At 44.0% G+C, this 24147-nt stretch overlaps 1 protein-coding gene and 2 pseudogenes across 3 annotated transcripts in view; 1 reads left to right on the top strand and 2 right to left on the bottom strand.

Annotated features, from left to right (window-relative positions):
• ARHGEF28 (Rho guanine nucleotide exchange factor 28) overlaps nt 1-24147 on the top strand; it is a 339789-nt gene that overhangs the window by 42630 nt on the left and 273012 nt on the right. For 2 of the 3 annotated variants that reach the window (XM_027520360.1, XM_027520357.1), the window contains exon 2: nt 22923-22966. In XM_027520360.1, the coding sequence (XP_027376161.1) occupies nt 22934-22966 (33 nt within the window). In that variant the 5' untranslated portion in view covers nt 22923-22933. Of the gene's footprint in view, nt 1-17103; nt 17183-22922; nt 22967-24147 lie in introns of those variants that run through there. The other variant, XM_027520356.1, reaches the window with a different exon arrangement.
• Nucleotides 39-1533, bottom strand: LOC113879100 (annotated as a pseudogene).
• Nucleotides 2923-7764, bottom strand: LOC113879099 (annotated as a pseudogene).

Here is a 24147-nt window from a genome sequence, read left to right as displayed (position 1 = left end):
AGAGTCGGACACGACTGAAGTGACTTAGCAGCAGCAGCAGCAGCAACATGATGAGAAACAGTGATTAAGCGTGACCATGTATTTGGCCTTCATATTATTAAACATTTATTTCTTACAGTTCTGAGGCTAGAGGTCCAAGTTCAGGTGCTAGCATGGTTGGATGAGAGTCCTCTTCTGGATCACAGACTTCTCATTGTGTCCTCACCTGGCAGGAGGGGCTAGGGAATGGGCACTCATTCCATTCATGGGGCCTCCACGCTCACCACCTAAGAACCTCTTCAAGGCCCCATCTCCTAACCTCATCATCTTTGGGGTAAAATTTTCAGCATACGACTTTGCAGGGGAGACATACTCAGGCCTGCACTCACCACACCTGTGTATTCTGTTGATGCAAATGTTTTCTAGACTGCATTTCCACCCCGAGAGTAGGTAGAGAGTGGTTCAGTTCATGGCATGTGCAGATCTGCCTTGATGTGCTGTTTACTTTTTTGCTTCAGGTTCTGCAAAGTGTGGCCTTTAGTTCCTAGTTCCTTGCTAATAGTGCATTTTTCAGAATAATGGGCTCAGTGTTGCTTTAGGGAACACATTGTTATGTGAGAGCCATAGAAAACATGATCTGAAAAGGGGACTTCTAATTTTCCTGAGGACTTGAGTAAATAGAGAGAAAGGGCCAAATTCTACCTGCCTCACGGCAGGCATTGCAGTTTTTGGAGCACATCCAATCCTGAGAGCCACCTGCTTGTCCAAGTTCAGGTTGACAGAAAGACAGAGCCTTATTCTTTGGTCTCCCTTGGTGAGGACTATCAACAAGGAACTTATATGCCGTGAAATAGAACCATTCACTCCAATAGAAGTTTTTCACCAAGACTTTATCTTGATGACGTAACTAAACTGCGCCACCACTCCCCACCCCAATTTGAAGGAGGATTAGTACAGTGGATGTTATAAAGCAGGTATGAACAGTTTGAGGGACTGGAACCAATATTAACTGACAAAAACCAACTTCATCTAAATCATCATAAAAATGTTTAAGTAAAAAAAAGGGCGGGGAGGGCGCAAAGGGGTTTTCAGATTGAACAAGATCATCACATTTTATCTAATACATTCAATTCTGGCTAGGGTATACCAAAATGGAAACAGGATAACTATAAAACAAAACTTCCACTACAGCACACTGCACACACCTGGGTCCCACCTGTCCCCCTAATGCTTCCAAACTCAACCATTTCCCAGCCTGTTGGGCCTGACTATGAAGGAGCACGTAGATCTTCTGTTTAATCCAATCTTTGTTATAAGGCTGGTATGTCTGGGTATCAGCTTGGTAAATAAGTCAGCTGAGGTCTGCCAGGTCATCAATAAAATCAAACAGCTGACTGATATCATATGTGATAGAGGGGCTGTTGGGATTCATTCTCTTCAGATGTTCTTCATACATTTTACAAACACCTTCCATACGCTCATTCACAGATTCATAGCGTAAGTTCTGCCTTCTGGCCTCTTGGTAGGCTATACCAGCAAGGTGGTGTGAGACATCGCACCAAGTCTCCCCCTGCAGCCGATGCCGACTCCGCCACTGCACACGAGCTTACTCCTCTGTTTTCATTTTTAACTGAAAATCAACATTAATATATAATTTATGAGTTGGGTAATTGATAGTTTAAATGAAAATATTAGGAATTTTAACGGTAGATCTGAAAAGAAATTATGTGCTAATTTCCTGGGGGATTGTATAAAGGACAGTATTATGTAGTTAACTGGTATGACTTTCTAGAATGTAAGAACTCTCCCATGAGGAGGGCCCCTTTATGGGTAGACTTGAAGTTGGCTAGGCTCTCTTTTGAAGAAAAGGCACACCCGAGCCATCAGGAGCAGAATGGAAATCTGTCCAGATTTCTAAGAACAACATGGCACAGTTCTTCAGGATGCAGGACTGTTCCCGTTTTGGGACATTTCACATCCTTGGTCACTGGGTGCCAAGTGCCAAGGTCTATTCTCGTCAGCACTTCGAACATTCTCCCCTTTGCCTTCTCCTTGTAAGTATGCACAGGTCCCCACCAACATAAAAAGACCAAAATATCGAACAAAAGCCCCTTCATCTTCCTCTTCACTGCACTAGAAGTGATTCCCCATAACTTTCTAATTTCCAAAGACCATGGCCCCTTCTGAGTCCTCATTCTCCCTGACCTCACTGTAGTCCCTCATGAGCTCTGCACACTTATGTACTATTATTATTTAAAATTCTGTATTTTTGGCTCTGTGCTGATTCTTCGTTGCTGTGAGTGCTTTTCTCTAGCTGCAGTGAGCAGCGGCTACGCTCTAGTTGCTGAGCACTGGCTGCTCATTGTGGTGGCTTCTCTTGTTGCAGAGCTTGGGCTCTAGGGCGTGTGGGCTTCGGTAGTTGCAGCGTGTGGTCTCAGTAGTCGTGGCTCCCAAGCTCCAGAGTACGGGCTCAGTCGTTAATGGCCCATGTGGTTAGTTGCTCTGTGGCTTGTGGGATCTTCCTGGACCAGGGATTGAACCCATGTCTCTGGTCCAATCGAATCCACATTGGCAGGTGGATTTTTCTTTTTTACCACTGAAACACCAGGGAAGCCCACAATTATGTATTATTATTGAATTATTGTTTAAGCTCTTAAATTGCTGCTAAACTCCTCATGTGTTTGAACTTGTCTCTCTATAAATGTCTCGAGGGCGGGATCTTATATTTCTCTTTGCCTTTAGTAATATTCAGGACAATGTATTTAATATTTAATTTGTTAGTTGAAGATTTTTTTGGTAACTCATTGGACTGTTTTAATATTTAATCTGTAGGAAAGTTCTTTTCTGTTTTAATCTTGAATCCCCACTGCTGATTTTACATCCTAATTATATATGTGATAGAAATTTGTAGTTCTTCTTTTTTTTTTTCTTAATCAGGGCAAAGGTGAGACCCAGATTGGGTCTTTATTTAGACCTCTAGTCTTAGTCTTGCCTCAGACAGAAGAGCACATCTGTGTTCATGCACACACTTACACATACACACATTCACAGACATACACATGCCTAGGAGTATACCAGCCAAGCTGGGAAAGAAGAGTGAGGAACACTGAGTGACTTAATGCAAATAGGGGTCAGTTCAGCCCCTTTGCTGCCTGTCTGGTGGTGAGCTTCTCACCTGAGGGCTTAGTAGTAACTTCCCTGTGTGTTTCTCATTGAGTGTTAAAACAAGGCCCACAGAAAAAGGCACAAATGTAGAGAAATAGAGACCAGCAGAGGAGTGTAGGTGAAGAGAGAGATCTAAAGACAGAGATCCAGGCAAGGAACTACAAAGAGAAGCACAGACACCAAAGCAGAGAGAGTAGGTTAGAAAGCAGCAGGGAGGTTGGGAGCCAGGAGGAAACTGGGGAACAGGACACCAACCCCAAAACTATCTCTGGCACGGGAAATTTAGCCTGCTTGGGGGCGGGGGCAGGGCAGGGAGAGCGCTGGGAAGGAGAAGCAATTGTAGGAACTGGATGTTCCACCTCCCCTTGGGCCTGGGAGCTGTGCCCTGTTCAGTGGTGGCCCGCCCCAGACCTCCACACATGAACCTGTAATCCTGTTCTGGTAGCTGAGAACCGGGGCCTGGCTACTTGGAACAGGAGAACTGGCCTGGCTACAGGAGCTGGGGGAGGTCCCAAGACCCCTGGGAGACTCTGGAGGAGGGGGTGGGCTAAGGACAGGGACTGAGGCCAGCTCTGTCCTCCAGAAGGGCTCATCCAATGTAGTGGCTGCTCTGGGGGCAAGCACAGTGGGGGCCAGGGGTTCCGCAGTGGGCTGGGGCGCTTGAGTTGAAAATCGGCGGATCTCCTGGACTCAGGCAGTTTGGGGCGGCCCTGAGGAGGTGGGTCCAAGAGTCGGGGGAACCTCATCAAAACAGAACATGGCAGTTTTAAGTTGGCAGGGCTGGTGCCGCATGAAATCCAGAGCCTTAATGCCCTGCTTAGCGGCTGCTCGAGGCCCTTGGGATTGGGTCTTACTATGGAGAGTTTGGGCAACTTGGGAAAAAGGGTTAGAGCCGTGGGTTGTAAGCAATAGGAGGTGGAGCACGTATATTGGGTGAATATTTCCAGGAAGAAGGCAGTGAAGGGGTAGGAGAAGGGCTTCTGGGCCGAGGGCCAAGGCCAGGACCAGGTGGAGCTTCCACCACATACCTGTCCGCTCGGCTCTGACGTTTGGCAAACAGCTCCCCTCCCCTCCCCTCCCCTCCCCTCCCCTCCCCTCCCCTCCCCTCCCCTGAAGCCTTGGTGTTTCAGGGATTCCAGCCGAAGGGGCTACCCTGTTCACTAACCCATGGAGGAATCCTCGAGAAGGGGGCTTAGGAGCCACTGGGGGTGGAGTCTTAGGAGTCGTAGGGGGTGGGGTGTTGAGAGCCATTGGAGGCGGGGTTTTAGCTGTCACGTGAGGCAACGTCTTGTAACTCCTGCCCCCTGGTGGCTGCATGAAGTTGCAGGCTTCAGCCCTGAGGCTCAGAGCATGCTCCTCTTGACCAGATTCTGCTCCCCCAGCCCGGGGTTTTTCATCCAGGTTTTGCACCAACGATAGCAGCTCGGGGTTGGGCGAGTTATTCGTCTCCTTATTTCCCGACCGGAACATCTGCTTTTGGGTTCCCCGACGCCGGGCCTCCTGGAGGATGCCCGTGTGAGCAGCTGGCACGGAGATGCATTGCTCCTGGGCGCTGTGGGGCTCAGGGGCCGCAGAGCTAGAGGGGCAGGCGCTTCTGGGCACGCAGCAGGTCGCAGAGGCGATGACAGGAAGATAGAAGTGATGGAGGTCATGGCGGCTCCGCTAGCGGGGGCCGGAGGCTCTGGGGCTCCGCCTGGTGTAACAGGATGATTAGGGGCTGGGATGTATAGGGAGCTGGTGGCTGTCATGGGGCCGGAGGAGCGTGGGGTGCTGGGGGAAGTGGGGACTGGCACATGGCTTGGAACCCCTTAAGTGAAGCTGGGCACAGGAAAGGTACCCTGCGGAGGAGATAGGAAAGGCGGTGGGGCGGTGCTGAGGCCTCCCAGGCTCTCATTTGCTCTCTTGGGAGCTAGGGGCCGGAAAATAAGCAAGGTGGTACCTGACCGCTGCCCTTGTAAGCCGGGAGTGCTAGCTGAATGGTTAAAGATGCTTGGAGCTGAGGTAGAGGTTCCACAGCTGGGGAGGAAAGGTCTGGGGCTGACCACAGGGGCTGGCAAAGGGCTGGATGGGAGTAGAGCCGCCTCTGGCAGAGCGTTTTGTGGCCGAGGTGGAGACTGCAGGCCCTGCCCCTTCAGCGTGGCCGCTGGACCTTCCTGGGCCAGCTGCTGGGTGATGGAGGCTGCGCGCTGGCACTGCTGTTCAAAGAGTTGGGCCCCTCGCCTGGAGGCCTCACTCGGCTGCCCTCCCAGCCCCCGGCCCTCTGCTGTGCCTGAGCTCGGTCTGGCTAGCTCCATGTCTAGGTAGGGGCTCTCCCAGTCGGACTGGTTGTTGAGGCTGCGGGCTTCGGAGAAAGCGTCTTCCTCCAGCTCGGACTCACTGGTTGGAGGCAAGCCGTCCTCCTCCTCAGCGCCGGTCCCCACGGCAGCCCCAAAGCTCACTAGGGTGTATTTCTTGGCTCTCTGCTGACGTTTCTTAAACATCAGTACCCCCTTGGAGTGGGGGTTAGGGGCTGCGGTGAGCAGGATGCAATCGTCCGGCATTTGGTCTTGGCCTCCTTCACACTCCGCTCTTGGAGGCTCTCTGCCCTTTGTAGCTTGGCTTGTTTGGCCTTCTGGGTATAGGTGGTGGTAAGATCTTCTGCCACTGGGTGGGGAACAGGCCCCGCCATAGGGATGAGATGAGGGCCAGGCCGGAGGGGGCCATGGGGCAACAGCAGGGCCTCATCAGGGGGTGGCTGAAGAGTTGTCCTATCCTCCCAAGATGGGGAGCTCACACGACTGTCACCCTGGCTGGGAGGGCCAAGGACAGCAGGTGCCGGCTCTGCAGGGCTGTCAGACAGGTAGACCTCATCTGGTAGGGCTCCTGGAGGGGTGGGCCTTGTGGAGCCTCAGTGGTGGGGTCGGCGGGGCTTTTCCTGGGTGGCTGGGCTGTCAGCATCACTGTCTGTCTGTCCTTAGTAAGCCTCACTGTCAGGGGGCGAGAGGAGACACCTGGGCTGGAGAGGCTGGGGAACTGGAGCTCCTGGGGGCTCAGGACTCAGTGGAGACACTGGTGACAGTGCCTGAAGCTCACCCGGGGATGGCAATCGCACAGGTCCCTCGTCCTCTACCCGCTGCACAGCGAGGACAGGCCGATTCCCTGAGACATTGATGAGGCTTGTGGCACTGGCATGAGAGAGGCTGGTGCAGGAGACCCCAGTGATGGCCAAAAGCTGATCCCTGTCTTGGAGTCCTGCTCTGCCTGCCCGGCTCCATCTTCGGATTTTCCTGTGCATGAGCACACACGTTAGGACCAGAAAGATGATGAACTATTCTGGGCAGGGCAAAGCCGGAGGAAACTCTGGTGGAGGTCCGTAGTGGTCCTGATGTGCTCATCAGTCATCCGACTATGGTGCCAGGCAATCTGTGTGTCTTAATTCCATCCTCTCAGCAAGTTATTACAATGGCATTCTTCTTTCCTCCATTCTACAAATGACAGAAACTGAGGCCAAGATTAAATTACCCAAGTTAGGGAACTGCAGGGACAGACATTGAACACGTGCTGCCTAAAAGCAAAACTACTGCCCTTTAAAGTCTAAGTGTTGCAGCAATTCCCCAGTAGTTCAGTGATTAGAACTCTTGAATTTTCACAGCCAAGGGCATGGGGTTGGATGCCTGGTCAGGGAACTAACATCCCGCCAGCCACAAGCCCTGGCCAGAGTAAGTAAATGTACAAAAAGTATACAATATCAGAATAATCATAATTTTTAAAAATCCCCAAACCAAAAAACATTATACTTTCCATTCCACAAGTCTTATGACTGGCAAAGGTCATGGGTGAGAGAACCTCCAAGACGGAAATCAAAGGGGCCGGGGTCAGCAGGAAGTCGCTACAAGACTTTGTCTAATATGTCATTGGAAGGAGAGTTACTAAAGATAGTTCAATTGCATCTCGGTTTGGAGTGGGACCATAAAGTTACCACGACATCTCAGGGGGGGAGGAAAAAAGGAAGTACATAGAATCCTCAGAAGCCGCCGCAGACGGCCAACATAGAAAAGAAACTAGCGCGTACTCAGTAGTTATTATTCTTATCATAGGTGGGTCACGTTTGTTCAGATCACAGGAGCCCAGGGGTATAGATGGATCTTAGTCACAGTAACAAAACAGTTTTTGACGTGGCTTTTGAAAACATTTGAACCCCAGTTCTCAGTCTGTTCCTCCTTTCTGAGACACAGCTTGAGAGACACACCAGGCAGAGTCTTTTCTAACAACTTCAACTGCAAAGCTCTCTCATTTTCCTAAACTCTTAAAGCATTTGCTGTTTAACATTACTTTCTCCACTCCTCGCCTCCTGGTTACTGCTGCACTGCTCTCATTAGGCTGCTCCTTCCAGCATGGGTGTGGCCAGGCAGACCAGCGACCTCTCCAATCTCGGCTTCAAGTGTTCCTTCTCAGTTCTTATCTTGCTTTGCTTCACAGCTTTTGCTCCCTTGTTCATTTCTCTTGGATTTTGTCACATTTGTCCCCTTCTAAATTTCTAACATGGTAATAGATGGTTGGGAGTGTGGAATCTGGAACAAGACTGCTTGGTTTTAAATTTCCATTCTACCATTTAGTTGTGTGCCTTTGAGCAAAGTGTTTAACCTCTCTGTGCCTTACTTTTCCCATCTGTAAAATGGGGACAGTAGCGGAAGGTACTCCATATGTTTGTGAGGACTGGATGAAAATTGTCTAGTACAGCTCCGTAAATGTCAGCCCTATTTCTCTGTTCCTCAGTGCCTTTTGTGAGCTCTCCTTCCTCTCCGTTTCTCTTGGAGTTCTCCAAGTTTCTGTTCTAAGCCCTTTTTGAGTTTGTGTGTATCCACTTCCTTACTCCATCTCATTTACTCCCAAATGACTTTAATTACTGTTACTGTATTATCAAAATCTTTCTCTCCAGCCCAGACGTCTTTCTTGAACTCCAGGTCCCTGCTTTTGACCTGTCTTGGACACCAGTCATCACATCTCAAGCTCTTAACGGCCAGAACTCATTTTTATTTCTTTCTCCAAGTCATCTATCTGCCTCCCCTTTCACTTTCCCCTTCTTGGTCAGTGGCACCGTCTTCCCCATTGTCTAAGCCAGGAACCAAGGAGTTCCCATAGATTCATTCCTCCTGGTCCTTATGCCCTACATCTAGTTAAGCACCAAGGCCTTTTCATTTTGTTCTTTAATCTCTCACATTCCTCCCTAAAACATTGCTTTGAATCAGGCTCTCACTGTCTTTCACCTGAACAATAGCAATGGTCTCTTGCTTGACTTCCCTGACTTTGGTCTCTCTCTTTTCAGTTCATCTTAGCCCTGCGTCACAGTGATCTCTCTAACACGCAATTTGGGTTGCTTGCCTCTGTTGCCTAAAGCCACTAATTAGCTTTAAGTTCGTGTTACTTAGTATGATGTAACATTGGGGCCTGGAAAAATTTTCCATCTTTCTCTCCCACCACTGCCCTATGCATACTTTCAGTAGTCCTGGAGGTGTTTGTAGCTCCATGAATAACCCTTTCTTGAATGCTTCTGTGTAGTTACTCCTATTTCTTCTACTTGAAGTGTCCTCCCATTTCACCGTCTACTTGGTGAACATCAGTGATTTTCAACAAGGGTCGCTATTGGCATTTGGGTGGGACAGTTCTTTGAGCACAATCAGTCCAGTATTATTGAATGCTCAGCATGCACGGTTCCTGATGCTGAATGCCAGAAGCAGTTCCCTTCACTCTTCTGCTCCTCCCCTGCCCCACCAACTCAGTCATGTAAGAACCAGACATGCTCTGCCCTCATTTCCAAATGCTTTTCTAAGTAGGAATGCCCTTAGTAAAAAGCAGTTGTATGTATTCTTTAAGACTTGGCTTAGGCCTCATCTCCTTGGGGAACCATGCCTGATACTTCAGCTACTGACTGATTTGAGCATTTCTATCTCCCTGGATTCGCAGAATCCCACACATTTTATATTCTCATTGTTTTCCGTTTTCTCACTGGGCTGGCAGTTTCTTTAGGAAGAACTCATCCCTCCATCCCCAGTACCTAGGATATAATAGACACTCAATAAGTATCATCAGGCGAGTGTATGCTCCTCGATTCTGTCTCCTCACAACAAAGATTTGGAGTGACGGACATTAAAGCCCTTGGCGTGTCACAGCTCTCGGGTCTTAGACCGTGTTATAGCTCTTAGACAAATTAGTGTTACAGCTCCGTGTTACAGCTCTATTTTATTTAGATAATAACAGGAAAGTCCATCCCTGATGCGTGAGGGCGTGTGGACCCAAAGACGCGAAGAGAAGAGCGCCCCAGCACGTGTGGGCGGGTTGGGGAGAGAGAGAGAGAGCCCCAGCCCTTTGGCCCCTCTTTTTATATGTTTCCCTCCTCCGGCCCTGCCCTGTGTAAATTGGGTTAGCCAGGAGTGCTGTTTGTTCTACCTGAGGTCCTCACTCCGGTCCTCGGGCCTTCCTTCGTTCTATTTTCGTGGGCTTTTCTCTTCCTTATCTTTTAGCCACCGCCATTTTGAACTCCTTTTCCCTGGTGGCTCAGACGGTAAAGCGTCTGCATGCAATGCAGGAGACCTGGGTTCGATCCCTGGGTTGGGAAGATCCCCTGGAGAAGGAAATGGCAGCCCACTCCAGTATTCTTGCCTGGAAAATCCCTACCAGGCTCCTCTGTCCATGGGGTTGCAACGAGTCAGACACAACTGAGCAACTTCACTTTCCCTATTCTAACTACCTAACAGTATTTATAGAGAAAGTGAATGGTTGTGTTTTCCTTGGTATATAGTTACCTGTTCCTCTAGCTTATTTGCCTGTTTCATATCAGTATACCCTTTCTTTTCAAATAGATTTGATAGACATTTGAAGGGAGACATTTATACTTTTTTTTTTTTTTATGAGTACTAAGCATATATAGGAAGTTTGGAGTAAATGTGCTAAACTAAATGAAACATTTAGAAACTAGCTGTTTCTCTGAGGTTAAGCTTCATTGCTTTTAATCATTAAGGTCATATTTCTAAATGTGAAAGCATCATTTGAGAATTTTTCCAGGCTTTACTCATTTGTCCACTAGTCTTATAGTTTAGAATTGGGTGCAGTAATCTAGCTATTCTGGTTTAAGAATGTAATTTTTGTGGTTAGTAGGTGGAGAGTACCTTTATGTTCCTGCAGAGACCGTATAAAACCTAGTTGGGAATGGGGAGGTGGATGGGGATGGTGTAAAGCCACAGTTTGCTGTCTGAAATGCAGATGAAAGCCATGGGGGAGGTGGGGCCTTCCACCTGTGGTTGGATTTGTTAACATCTCAGTAGCCATGCTCCTAAGTTATCAGGAGAATTTTCCATGCGCCTATTCCCCCAGCTACTTTCTTTTGTCTCTGTAGTCTGTTTAGCAGTCTTTGGGTCAACCTTGTGACAAGACGACCTTAGGTAAGTTACTGCCTCACTTCAAATACTTCTTTGGCTTCACATTGCCTCTAGAAGGGATTTTCAATCAGAAGTATGTGGTTTTTTAATCTTGAATCTCACAAGCTTAAACTAAGCCCGTGACTCCACAAAAGAGAACCACTTTCATGACTTAGTTACTTTGTTTCTTGCCCATAAATAGTATTTCCTACTTTGTTCACTTCTTTGTTCACTTTGTTTCTTCTCTAACATAGTTCTGAATTTCTTTTGACATTTTAAAATTTGAAATTTATTCTTAAAGCTGTCACACAGAATAATCAAAACATGTCACAGGCTGAGAAAGAATCCTAAAAATATTTTAAGCAGTAGCAATATCATTGGAAAATGACGGTGAGAGGTGAGGGGCTGTGGACCACCTATGGTAGCCACTGCAAAAGAGAAAATCGATTAGGATACATAAATTCTAACATGACTTTTCAAATTGACAGTTTTATTGAGCTAATTGTACAGTCGCATTCAGTTATAAGAAATACTATTAGTTGTTGGTTGGTTGCTAAGTTGTGTGCAACTCTCTGCAACTCCATGGACTGTAGCCCACCAGACTCTTCTTCTGTCCATGGGATTTCCCAGGCAAGAATATTGGAGTGGGTTGCCATTTCCTTCTTGAGGGGATCTTCCTCAGTCAGGAATCTAACCCACGTCTCCTGCATTGCAGGCAGATTCTTTACTGCTGAGTGCTCTAGAAACACTGTAGAAAACCTTTATACTCTCTGCCCAATGGTAATATTTTATAAAACTATAATAAGCTCAATTGCCCTACAGCTCAAATGGTAATGAATCTGCCTGCAATGCAGGAGACCTGGGTTTGATCCCTGACTCGGGAAGATCCTCTGGAGAAGGAGATGGTAATCCACTCCAGTATTCTTGCCTGGAAAATCCCATGGACAGAGCAGCCTGGTGAGCTACAGTCTGTGGGGTTGCAAAGAGTCGAGCGTCTAACTGCTACTACTACTAAGATCAGTTGATATTGACAATGATACAATGTACTCATCTTATTCAGGTTTCCCAGTTTTACTTATATTTACTAGTCTCTGTGATCTTAAATTTCAGCATCCTTTTTTATCACCTGTGTAAGTTCACGCATTCACCGCCACAGACAAGATACTGAATGGTTCTGAAACTGCTAGGATCCCTCATGTCGCCCTTTTATAATCATGACCACCTTCCCTCCTTACCCCTCCCAATACTGTATTCTGCCTCTGGCCACTACTAATCTGTTGTCCATTAATTTTTCTCATTTAAAAATGTTATTATATATGTGGGATTATGGTCTGTGACCTTTTGGGATCGGCTCCTATCGATCAGCATAATTTCCTAAAGATTGATCCATGGCGTGTAAATAGTCAGTTCCTTTTAATTTCTGAGTAGTATATATTGCTGACTTAGGCATGTACACACATAAGTGTGCATACAGACAGCAGACTGTGCTGTCTTCACCGTTCAACTGTTGAAGACATCTGGGCTGATTCTAGTTTTTGGCTGTTATAGATAAGGCTATTACCAATGCTGCTGCATACAGGTTTTTCTGTGAACATAAAGTTCTATTTCTCTGGGGGTGGAGGAAATACCCATTAGGGGAATTACTGGTGGCAACGTGTATTTAGTTTTTAAGAGACTGCCCAACTGTTTTCCAGAATGGCTATATTATTTTGCACTCTTACCAGCAATGTGTAAGTGATTAGTATCTCTACATCCTTTCCAAGATTTGGTTATGCACTGTGTTTTGTTATAGCCATTTGAATGCTATATTGATATTTCATTATGTGTGTGTGGTTTTTGATTTTTTTTTTCACATTTATAGCCTTCTCATGTCTTTTGTATACATACTGTGTACATATATTATTTGCAAAAATGGGATTACACTATATGTTTTAAATAACTTTCATTTTAAATTTAACTTGGAATGAACATCTTTCCAAGGCATTAAGTATTTCTTTCTATAGTAGATATAACAGCTGTGTAGCATTCCAATACATGAACCAAAGTTCTCTTTTTGAATTAATTGACCTAGAACATAGTATTTGTCTCAGGTATGAAACACAATCATTCCTTATATGTATATACAGGTATCCCTTGGTATTCGTGGAGGACTGGTTCCAGGCCCACTGGTGGACACTCAGATCTGTGGATGTTCGAGTCCCTTGCATGAAATGGTGTAGTGCAGTCAGCCCTTTGTATCTTCAGGTTCCACATCTGTGGATATGGGAGACTGATTGTATTGTGAATTGATCACCACAGTAAATCCAGTTAATATCCATGGTGGTTTTAATTTGCATCTCTAAAGTGGTTAATGATGTTGAACGTCTTCCCATGACCTTATTTGCCATGCAAATATCCTCTTGGTGAAACGTCCATGTCTTTCGTCCATTTTCCAACTGGATTGTTTGAGCGTTCTTAATATATTCTAGATCCTAGTCCTTTGTTGGGTATTTTCTCCCAGTCTGCAGCATGCCTTTTGATCTCCCTCACTTGGGCTTTCACAGAGGAACACTTTTTAATTTTGATGTCTAGCATGATGGAAAAAAAAAGGTCTTAGTCTTTAATGTCCAGTAGTCCCTTGAGAATCTGAAAGCTATAAACTCTTGTCAGAAAAATGCACATCACACAAAATTTCATACCTAAATTTTTGGTGTTCACAGACTCTATAAAGTTCATCAATGAACTATAAGTCATATGAATCCACTTAATTTGCAGTAATCCTGCAGAAGACTCTGGGGAGAGTTATTTTTCTTTTGTTGAAGTAAAAAGTGGAGAAACTCTATACTTTACAAAATAAGAGAAAGCTATATTAGCCAGGCTTTATTCTGTTGAGGACCTAACTCAAATGCCTCTTTCTCAGCAATATTTTTCTTGACTACTCTGGGATACATTGCCAGATTGCTGCTTTAAACTTCTTGGGCTGAACAGCTCTGCCAAGAAAACAGTCTTTCTTGTATTGAATTTGAGCTTTAAGGCATCAGCAAATGAGTGAACTTGTGGGCATTTCACACCTGCCAGGTCAGTTTTAGTAGCATGGCTCTTTACAGTACGTGACTTATTTTTCTTGCTCCATTTCCTTGTTTTATAAAGATGAGTGCACAATAAGAAAATAGAAATGAGATGCTGGTGGTGAGGCAAGGGTTGATAAATTTGATATGATCATTATCTGTGCCCAAGCAGAGAACTGTCAGCATCAGTTAGTTGTATTAAACTTGATCATGCATTCCATTAAGATGGAAAAGTAAAAAGCTCATTGTCGGAAAAACTGGAGTGTATTTTGTTTACATTCTGACTCAGAGCAAACATGAAATTAGGAATGTTGTTAGGTCTTTGGCAAAGGAGTCTCGCCCCTTGGAAGTCTGTTGTTCACTTTTGTTGCAGATTTTTATTTATTTATTTAAAATTTTGGCTGCGCTGGGTCTGCTGTTGCTGCGTGGGCTTTTCTCTAGTTGTGGTGAGTGGGGCTACCCTCTAGTTGCAGAGATGCAGGCTTCTCATGACCGTGGCTTCTCTTGTTGCAGAGCGCGGGCTCTAGGGCATGTGGGCTCAGTTGCCCTGCAGCACGTTGAATCTTCCTGGACCAGGAATTGAACCCACGTCCCTTGCACTGGCAGGCATGTTCTTAACCACTGGACCACCAGGGAAGTCCTTGTTGCAGATTTAGTATGTGTTGTTTTGGGGATGAATTGTGTGTTAACATAAGAGGCCAGTGACCTTTACTCCCTCTGGTTTCCAGACCCGTTACTCTAATTTATCTAACTCCTCAGTGTTTCATAAAAATATCATGTATCCAGGTCTGTCTTCATGCTGAATCCTCCTTTCTCTTGTTCTGTGTATGTAACTCATTTATCGCTTCATGCTCGTCCTATACTATCATGTTCTGCCAGCTCAGGGGTGTTACTCTTTTACCCTTAACTTTTCATGGCTATAGATCTTATCCTGGCCAGGTTGTAAGCTCATCCATGCTAGGGACAGTATTTTTTATATATATATATACTTTATGTATTTTATTATCCCTCCCATGACAGCCTGCATAGTGTTGTGCAGTGAATTGACTTTGACATGAGAGAGGAGCTTTAGAGCTGTGTTGCTAATAAGGACATTGATGCCCTGATGAGATGGAACTTGCCCGCGATGCTTGAGTGATTGAGCTTTGCATTGATTATGAAGGATACACTAAACAGATTAATAGCAAAAGTGAGCCAGTAAAGGGAATGTTCCATTGATGTATAAAAAAGCTTTTTGAGGGCTTAATCACTCTGTGTGCAGATACATCCTGTGAAATACAAGCAAGTGTGACTGGTTTGGCGGAACATTTTGCTAGCAGCTAGCTCCTGCTCCTCTTTGTACTTTACAAACGTCCTCTAATTTAGGCTGTCCCATTTCAGACTGACTGGCTCCCCTTCTTCCTCCCCACCCCCAGTCGTTGGAATTAATGAGATCCTTTTGAATGGTTATTGTGTTGCCTGCTTTCTAATCTTCAGACATTTCCCCACACTGAGTTCACCAAGTAATTCTACTCTTTCACATAAAGCTGCTTAGACCTGCATAAATCAGGTAGATAACTCCAGTCTGAAGCAGCTCTGTAGACACTGCTGTGTATTCAGCAGTAGGTTTATTCTAAAATGCTTTTTTCCTGCCCATCCATTGTGTTGGCATGGAAGGTTTTTACTTAGACTTACCTCCAGTTTAACTGATCTTCTCTCCTCCTGTTAGTATAACAGTTGTGAAATACAATTAAAATTCTACACTCCAAGGTTCACTGAAGGAGCAGTGAATCAAGATTTCCGTCTCCAGTGCCACAGGTTTCAAACTAAGGTAGCAATAGAATTACCCCAATAGTAATTGCTCTCTGCTCTTTGAAGTTTCAAAGTGGAGGGGGAATATTTGGTTCTGTAAAATCAGATAAAATTCTGTGGAATTAGGACTTCCCTGGTGGTCCAGTGGTAAAGAATCTGCCTTGCAGTGCAGGGGGACATAGGTTCATTCCTGGTTGGGGAACTAAGATCCCACATGGCGCAGAGCAACGAAGCCCATGTACCCTGGAGCCTGCATGCCACAACTGCTGAGCCCACACACCACAGCTGGAGTGTGCGTGCACCTCGGTGAAAGATCCCACGTGCCACAACTAAAGATCACACATCCTGTAACCAAGACCCAACGCAGCCAAATAAAAAAATTAATGAAAAATCCTGTGGAGGTTGACAGTATTATAGTGATGTGGTACAGGGCTCTTCAGAATTCCTGATACCTGGGAATTCTTCGAGGCCGCCAGAATGAGGCTGAGCTGAATAGACCTCGTTCTTACCCTTTCACCCCAATTACTGCCAAATCATTTTGATCAGTCTAATATGTAGAGATTCTGAATGATTTTATTTGAAATAAAGATTCAAATGCTTAAAAAAGCCTTTGTGTATGCTTCACATGCAATGACTGGACTTCCCAGGCGGCACTAGTGGTGAAGAATCCCCCTGCCTCTGCAGGAGATGGGAGAGACACCAGTTTGATCCCTGAGTCGGGAAGATCCCGTGGAGAAGGAAATGGCAACCCACCCCACTATTCTTGCCTGGGGAATCCCATGGGCAGAGAAACCTGGCGGGCTACTGTCCATGGGGTCGCAGAGAGTTGGACACGACTGAGCATGTATGCATTGTAATATGCAATGATGATAAATGATAGTTACAGCTAGGATTTATTGCGTGCCCATTAAGTGTTTTCTCTTTTTACTCTATCAAATCTCTTGATCATCCCAACAGTCTTAAGAGGTAGGTACTGTTACTGTTTCTACTTGACACATGGCCTAGGGAAGGGAGGTAAGTAACAGGCCCAGAGTCACACAGAATAGGGTAGAACTGGTGTTCAAACACAGTCTGTTTCTGAGCCTATATTCCTTGCTATGAGGTTCTTACAGCTTTTTAGCCAAATGAATTTCTGTCTTTCAGATTGTAGTAATGTTACAAAAGGACTGTGCTGAGGCCAAGGAGAGCATGGGCTCTGGGGTCAGACAGGCTGGATCCACATGCCTTGGCCACAGTTAGCCTCTTGGCTTCATTCTCAGTCACGTGGCACAACTTTGCTGAGCTTTTCTTTGCCCGTGTGAAGTGGAGACAGGGGTGCGGGAGGCCCTTCTAGCTGAAGAGGGCAGGTATCAGGAAGGCCCTTTAAAGTGAAGCTCCTTAAAATGGGGACCACAATTCAGAGGTAACAGTGGTGGAGAAGAGATTTGCCTGGGGTTCTAGTTTTTGAAAATGAAATTCTGAAAATATTTATAAAATTTATATTTTATTCCTTTGGCTGAAAGGCAGCAGAGCATCATGGCTAGAGCTTACCGTTCTGGAGTGGCTGCTTAAATACCAGCCTAGCCTTGTTCAGGGTGACCTATTACACAGTTAGTTTTCAGCTCTGTTGACTCTTAGAAGGAACATAAGGTGAATCATGTGTGTGTGAGAGATTAATTGAAGGAGGTTGTGACTTTTTTTTTTTTGGCACAACTTATACAGTCGGACATTGGTGGTGTCTTATTTGATTGCAAAGCATTATTATGAGGGTCATTTTTGTTAGAAACACCCAAGATTGTCTTCTATTTTCTCCTAGGTGGGAAGAAGGTACTTGTATTCCTTTACTGTTGAAATTACTGTCTTTAAGCTTTTATCTTATTATGATTATTTCTTTTTACTTGTTGATGGATCTCTGTCACGTTCTCATTGATAGTTTTGTATGTGACTTGAAGTTCTCCAGTACTCAAACTCTCTTCTCAGTTTTATTTAACCTTATTTCATGCTTAAAAAAAGATTTCCAGCATTATTTTCAGCATTATTTGCTTTCCAAAGCATACAGCTATAGAAGAAGTTTTGGTGTGCAGGATAAAATTGCTAGAGGGTAGATGCTGGTGGGGGGAAGAATGAACACGGGAGGCTGTTGCTTGTAATTCTGTAAGTGGTCTGTTCATTTAAATATTTTTGTTTAGGTAATTTGCTTTGCAGTTAACATTGTAACTGGAGGGGCTTGTAAATGAAGGTTTAGGTAACTAAGTAGCATTTTCTCAATGCTACTGAATCAGTGGACATGAGTTTGAGCAAACTCCAGGAATTAGCGAAGAACAGGGAAGCCTGGAGTACCGCAGTCCACGGGGTCACAAAGAGTTGGACATGACTTAGCGATTGAACAGCAGCAGCCATGAGGATTCTCTAAGATGATGTTGGTAAAATACTTAATGCAGTACTTCACGTACCATTATCCTTCTAAATGTAGTTGTTTATAGTATTGATAAATATTTGATCTTTATCTGTTAATAGGTTGTGTGAGAGGCATACACACCAGTTTTTAGCATGTTGAAGACAAAATTAGCCATGGTTTTATATTGACTCAGTCTTAGAATATTTCATTTAGATGCAAAAACTTGGGAAACCCAGAACTTCAAAGAATTGATTTTTTTCTGTATTAGTTAAATGTTATTTTTAAACATTAAAATATTCTTTTCACCTGTTGAAAACAGTCTAATATTTTTCTTTAGAGTTAACTAGCGATCAAAGATATTGGAATAGTATATATTTTTCAAAAAATATCTAAAATATTGAATTTTTTGTATCTTGATGATCTTTTCACAAGATTGTTTCCTCTTTTGGGAGTAAAATTAAAAGTTGCGGCTCTCTACTGAGACCCCAAATTAGTCCATGGTGTCTGCCAGCAAGACTAGAACTGTATTGGCTCTTCAGTTTCTCAAATATTAAAAAAAAAAGTGCAGTACAATATAAAAGTACTTGAGTCTCAATTTTTGAAATCGCAGGTGGAGAACTCAAGCGTTAGAAAATGAAGCGCAGCGCATGACACTTCTCTTGCATTGTGCAAAGCTACAGCATGTGAAGAACTTAGGCAATTGTGACTTGTTTAGCAAATACAAATTTTTTATCATTAAACTTGATGTAAAAGGAGGTGTGGCCTCATTACACCATGCAGCTCTGCAAGTGAACACAGAGGTTACTGCTTTTAGCTATAACAGAGGAATTAATTTCAGAAAAGTGAGGATATAGTTTTTAATATCTGATTTGGTTTGAAGTTTTATTTGAGGATATATTTGCTTTGAACTTTTTTATTTACAGCTTAAGTAGGTGATCCTGATAGAGGTTTTATAAGTGTTGGAATTGAGGCTGAGAACTGTGGGGGTTTTGGTTTTAGTTTATTTTTTCAAGCAGTGAAATATAGTTTCTCTGGAAAACAAAAAAACTGCTGCTCAAAATGGTTCTTAACTGTCTTTACTGAAAACAGGCAAAAGGTAAACAGAAATAATAAAATATGAGTTGTTAAATATCAGGTGAAATGTAAATATGTTGTTTAGCCCTTGATGTTTTGCTTTTCGTCTGAGATAATTACAGTCCAAAGTTGAGGCAGGCGTTTGATGAAGTGGGCCTTGTACTGACTGCAGACCCTGGATCCTTCACAGAGCTGTGCCAGGTTGGATTCTGGACTGCACTTCAGCCCACGTGGGCCTTTTCACTGGATAAACACACAACTCTAGAGGCTCTGGTGAGCGCCCTGCACTCCACAGGTCATGCCTTAGTCTACTGAACGCAGAGGAGGAGGACTTGGGCAAAGCAGCCTAACCATTGTGGGGAAGGCTTGCTTACTTTATAGAGCTGAGCTTCAAAATGTTGTCCTGTACCCTTAAGTATGAAATGTTAGTGTGTATCCCTTACTTAATGTACTTATTAATAAAACATGCTACTGTGGCACGGACATGAATTTGAGCAAACTCCGGGAGATAGTGAAGGACAGGGGAGCCTGGCGTGCTGCAGTCCATGGGTTGCAAAGACTCAGACATGACTTAGTGACCGAACGACAATAACTACTGTAACAGTGTATATTCTAAAACATACCTCAAATCTAAAAAGCTGTAAAGGTTAAACATTGTAGTAAAAAAAAATTTTAATAGCCCCTTTTGTTCTCACTAAAAGCATTGACATGTAATACATGGCAGAGTAATATAGTGATAATGTGCCACTGTTTTGAAAATCTATGCTTAGTAATTTTAATGCTGTGTAGTACTTTGGCTTGAATGTCTGGTTCCAAGTACTGTTTATTTTGAAATTGGTTTTGAAGTGTCATAGCTGGAAAGGATACCATACTATGGTAAAAAAGACTCTAATTGAAGAAGTGAGTGCTGGGTGTACTTATAAATAAAGGGATTTATATTTTAATCCCATCCAACAATTATATAAGAGTTTGTTTAAATGTAGCTAGTAAATTCCCATTTTTCCTGATGTTAATCATTCTTCCTGCAAATTAATCAGAAGTTGTTGCATTAAAAAGGAAAAAAACCCATGAAACATTTGGCAAGGTTAAAAAAGTATATTAGAAAGCCTTTCCCCAAAATTTAAAGCTCGTGTGTATGAGGGCTTTAGTAGATGGCAAACTTTAAATAATTTTTGCATCAAAATCACAAAATAAAAACATACAAATACTTTTTCAGCATGTTTTTACGATGGTGTATACTGTCTATAACCTGTTTCTTTTGAGATGCCTTTTCTTTTTCACTTATTAAATATCACCCCTTTCTAGAAGGGATAGGATATTTATTTGAAAAATATTTTAAGAAAAATCTGCTGTAAACAGCCAGTTTTAATCTTAGAAAACCCAGCAAAAGTTTGGAACACTTCTATTTTTGTTAGAAGATTAGGTGGTACACGGTTGGCAACTTTTTAAAGTACTTTGTTGCGATATAACCAACACCCTTTAATGTGGTAAAGATTTTTATGGTCATTTCCCGTCTTGTTGCAGCAGCGGCTGTAAAGATTTGACCGTGTTTAAAGGTCTTATTTCTATAAAATTAACCACACTGACATCCTGGCAAACTGTGTGCTTTTGGCTTCAGGTTCTTTGTTACGATATCTCACCCGTGAATGACACAGTGAATGGATTTTGCATTTGTGCTTTTTAAACTTCCTATCTGAGAAGTTGCCCCATCAGGGTGGTATTTTGAACATTATTTACTGAAGCAGTAATTCACTCTTCAGAAAATCTTCATATTCTCACCCAAAGTGACTTTTTAAATGTATTTTATCAGACAAAATCTAATACCATCTGTACTTTTCTCTAACTCTATAGCAAGTCTTCCACACAGCTTAATTTGTCCTAATGGGTTTCTTAGAACATTCCGTTTTAAAAGTTTCGCTCCTAAAGGAACGTGCTTTAGTTTTTAACTTTGTGTTTTTTGACTCTATGTTTCAGCCATTTTTTCTTAGCACTGTGCTTACCATAGAGTGCATTCATTTCTTTTACTATTAAGTAGAAATCTTCAAAGAATCTTCTGATTTTATTATCAAGTTCAGTCAAGTTTTATAAAAGATTGGAATTGTGTAGTTAACAGGTGAAAGAGGACTAGTATTTTGAGACACAGCATACATTTAGTGTGAGAGTCACGGTACATGTGCTGTGGATATACGTTCGTTTGAAAGTGAAAGTCACTCAGCCGTGTCCGACTCTTTGTGATCCCATGGACTATATGGTACATGGAATTCTGTAGACCAGAATACTGGAGTGGGTAGCCTTTCCCTTCTCCAGGGGATCTTCCCAACCCAGGGACCGAACCCAGGTCTCCCACAGTGCAGGCGTATTCTTTACCAGCTGAGCCTCCCAGGGAAGCCCTGCATGTTTTAAATTTTATTTATTTATTTTTGGTTGCACTGGGTCTTTGTTGCCGACTGTGGGCTTTCTCTAGTTGCGCTGTGCGACCTTCTCATGGTGGTTTCTCTTGTGGAGCACAGCTCTAGTCACACGGGCTTCAGTAGTTGTGGCTCTTGGACCCTAGAGCACAGGCTCAGCAGTTGTGGCGCAGGGTCTTAGTTGCTGCTCAGCATGTGGAATCTTCTTGGCTCAGGGATCAACCCCTCCCTGCGCTGTCAGGCGGATTCCCATCCACCGTACCACCAGGGAGGTCCTACATTCATATTGTAAATGCCTTCTTGATCATTTTGAATCTTGGGGGCATGTACTTGTCAATGCTCTCAGGTTGGTCATTATTTTTATTTTATAGTGTAGCTGATGAACAATTCCTTTTGGGATTGGGAGTCTCAGTTTTGTTATTTTTGTGGTTATTTTTATTTTTAATTTGAACTTTCTTCTGGACTCCTTAAACCATTCATCCAATTTATGAGGTTAGTTTCATTAAAAATTGTTAACGATAGCCTGTAGGCCCATTTAAGTGTGTCCACATGAACTGCCACGGGGCCCAAAGTGTTGAAAACGAGGACCAAGGCGGGGCCCAGCTCTCAACCCCTCGGCCTTGTGATGCCCTCTGTCTTCTCTCCAGATGAGTCATGGAAGGTAACTTGTGACCCAGGAAGGTGGCCAGCGCCAGCATGTTTATGAACTATTAGTAAAATGTGAGCTAAATGATTTTATAAAGAAATAAAATAGAAATCTTTGTATTTGTCCTCTGGGTCACGTGTGTCCTCTGGGGATTACTGTACTCAAAATCACAGTTCAGGTGCTCCGTGTCTGCCTTCTTAAGAGACATCCCCAAAGTACTGCAGCTGGTGGTGGCCTGGGGACCAGAGCCAGGCTTGCCCTGGTGAGCAGAACTGTGTCCCAGAGGACGCAGGTGGGTGGGGGGAGAGAGGAGAGGTGATGGGGGCCGTGAGTCTCCTTGTCGGCCCTCCTCAGAGTTCACATGCAGCCCACTCTTCACTTTCTTCCCATCTTTAGGTGTCCGTTCAGCTGTGAGCTCTGTGAGGAGTGGATCGTTTCCTGGTCATCTTTGTGCAATGCTGAGCCCATTGAAGGTGTTCAGTGAACCTCATTTAAATGATGCTCCTTTTGTCTAAGCTGCTAGCTGGTTTCTGGGTGCAGATGGGGTGTCTACAGCTAGTGGAGAGGCTGGTTAGCCTGACAGTGGGCTGCCTCCCTCTGGAGAAAGCTTTCAGGTCCTGAGTAACAGGTCCGAGATCTGTCTTGTCACCCATAGCCTCCTGCCCCGTCCAGCCAGGAGTGGATTCTGACCTCAGAGTAGCCTAAGTGATTAACTAAAGCAAAACTTGCCACATGCTTGTGTTGGCCTTTCTTGGCTTTCTGAAATATATTGACAATTTCTGTTTGGGAGCAGTCAGTGGGATAATGTTGGGGGTGATAGATTTTCCTCATTGTAGATATTCATGTGAAAGAAGAAAGGGGGGAAGTTATCTTATACGGAGAGCATCTTATTCCTTTGTTCTTAGTTTTGACTCTGCAGTTTTCCTATCTAGTGGGTATCTCTTCCCTCCATGATGTTAACTGAAAGGCAGGATACAGCTCTACTGGTTGGTCACACGGGGACTCCTCCAATAACTCTCTTGTTTGTTATTTTCATTGCAGATGCGGAAACCATGGAGCTGAACTGCAGCGAAGTACCTCTGTATGTAAGTGCCTAAGCCCTGGGCTGCAGGCCTAAGTGGCTCATTCCTGGACTTGAAAGCCACGGGACCAAAGTGGGAAGAAATGTCTTGGTTACTGTTGAGTTGGGAGTTTTAAAAAAGTCGCACACAGCATTACTGTCTAGTTCAAGTTTTTGCATGGAAACTTTTAAAACTGGTTGACTCCTGGTTCCAAAGTCTAGGTTTTAATGGTATTTTCCTGAGTAACTTTTAACTGTATAACTTCTGGAAGGCAGCTCTGCTCACCACTATACAACCAATGCTTAACTGTATTAACTTCTGGACTCAAAAATATTCAGTTTATCTCTGTGGATGATTTTTGAACACATTATTATATGATATGCTGATAATAACCAAGAATGCTTTCTGTGTGTTTCTTTGGAGGAGAGGGGTTCAGTGATAGTTGGTAACATGATAGTAAGGTAAAATCATGAAATAGGAATTCAAAGGCAAAAGTACTGGGACATACATAGATAGGTGGTGGTGGGGGTTGTGTGGGCAGAGAAGCTGGTGAGGTTCCTGATCAGATGCACCTTCTGGGCTGACAGAGGATTCTGTTCCTGAAGGCAGTTACTAGGTGTAACAGAAGTGAACCAGTTGTCTCCCCACATAGAAAATGACAGATGATTTTCTCTACCTTCCTTATTTTAGGCATAACGTCTTCTTGGAACCTGTGTTGGTGGCGGGTGGGCGTGGGTTGTATGCATTGGAACTGGGCTTTCAGGTAGCCTTTGCATCATCCACTCATGAAATACACCAAGAATATTAAATCTAGAATGATCTAGTATGATCTCAATTTATATATATCCCCAATAGACAAAATATCAAGGAACTGGAACAAATTTAAATAGAATCTTAAATCAATTAAAATATAGTCATTCGTTTCTCCTTACACACACATCACTCCCCAGGCCCTCCCTCTCTCCCCTCTTCCTCCTCCCTTGCTGCGTCCTCCCCTCCCCCTTACACATTCCACTCTATTCTCTGGAGAAAAACAAAATGATAAGATAACTGAATAATGAAAAAGCTGCCTTCTGGGTTACCCAGTGTCTAGAGTGTTCTCTCTAGGTTGTGATTTGGAGGTCATAAAATGATTTATAGATGGTTAGACTTGGCCTAGCCATAATTAAGATTAAGAAAAGAGATTGGTTCAAGGCTACATTAGA

The sequence above is a fragment of the Bos indicus x Bos taurus genome, chromosome 20 (assembly GCF_003369695.1).
Source record: "Bos indicus x Bos taurus breed Angus x Brahman F1 hybrid chromosome 20, Bos_hybrid_MaternalHap_v2.0, whole genome shotgun sequence".
NCBI lineage: Eukaryota > Metazoa > Chordata > Mammalia > Artiodactyla > Bovidae > Bos > Bos indicus x Bos taurus.
The sequence above is the reverse complement of the archived record's forward strand: the minus strand, read 5'-3'. Positions and strand labels throughout refer to the sequence as shown.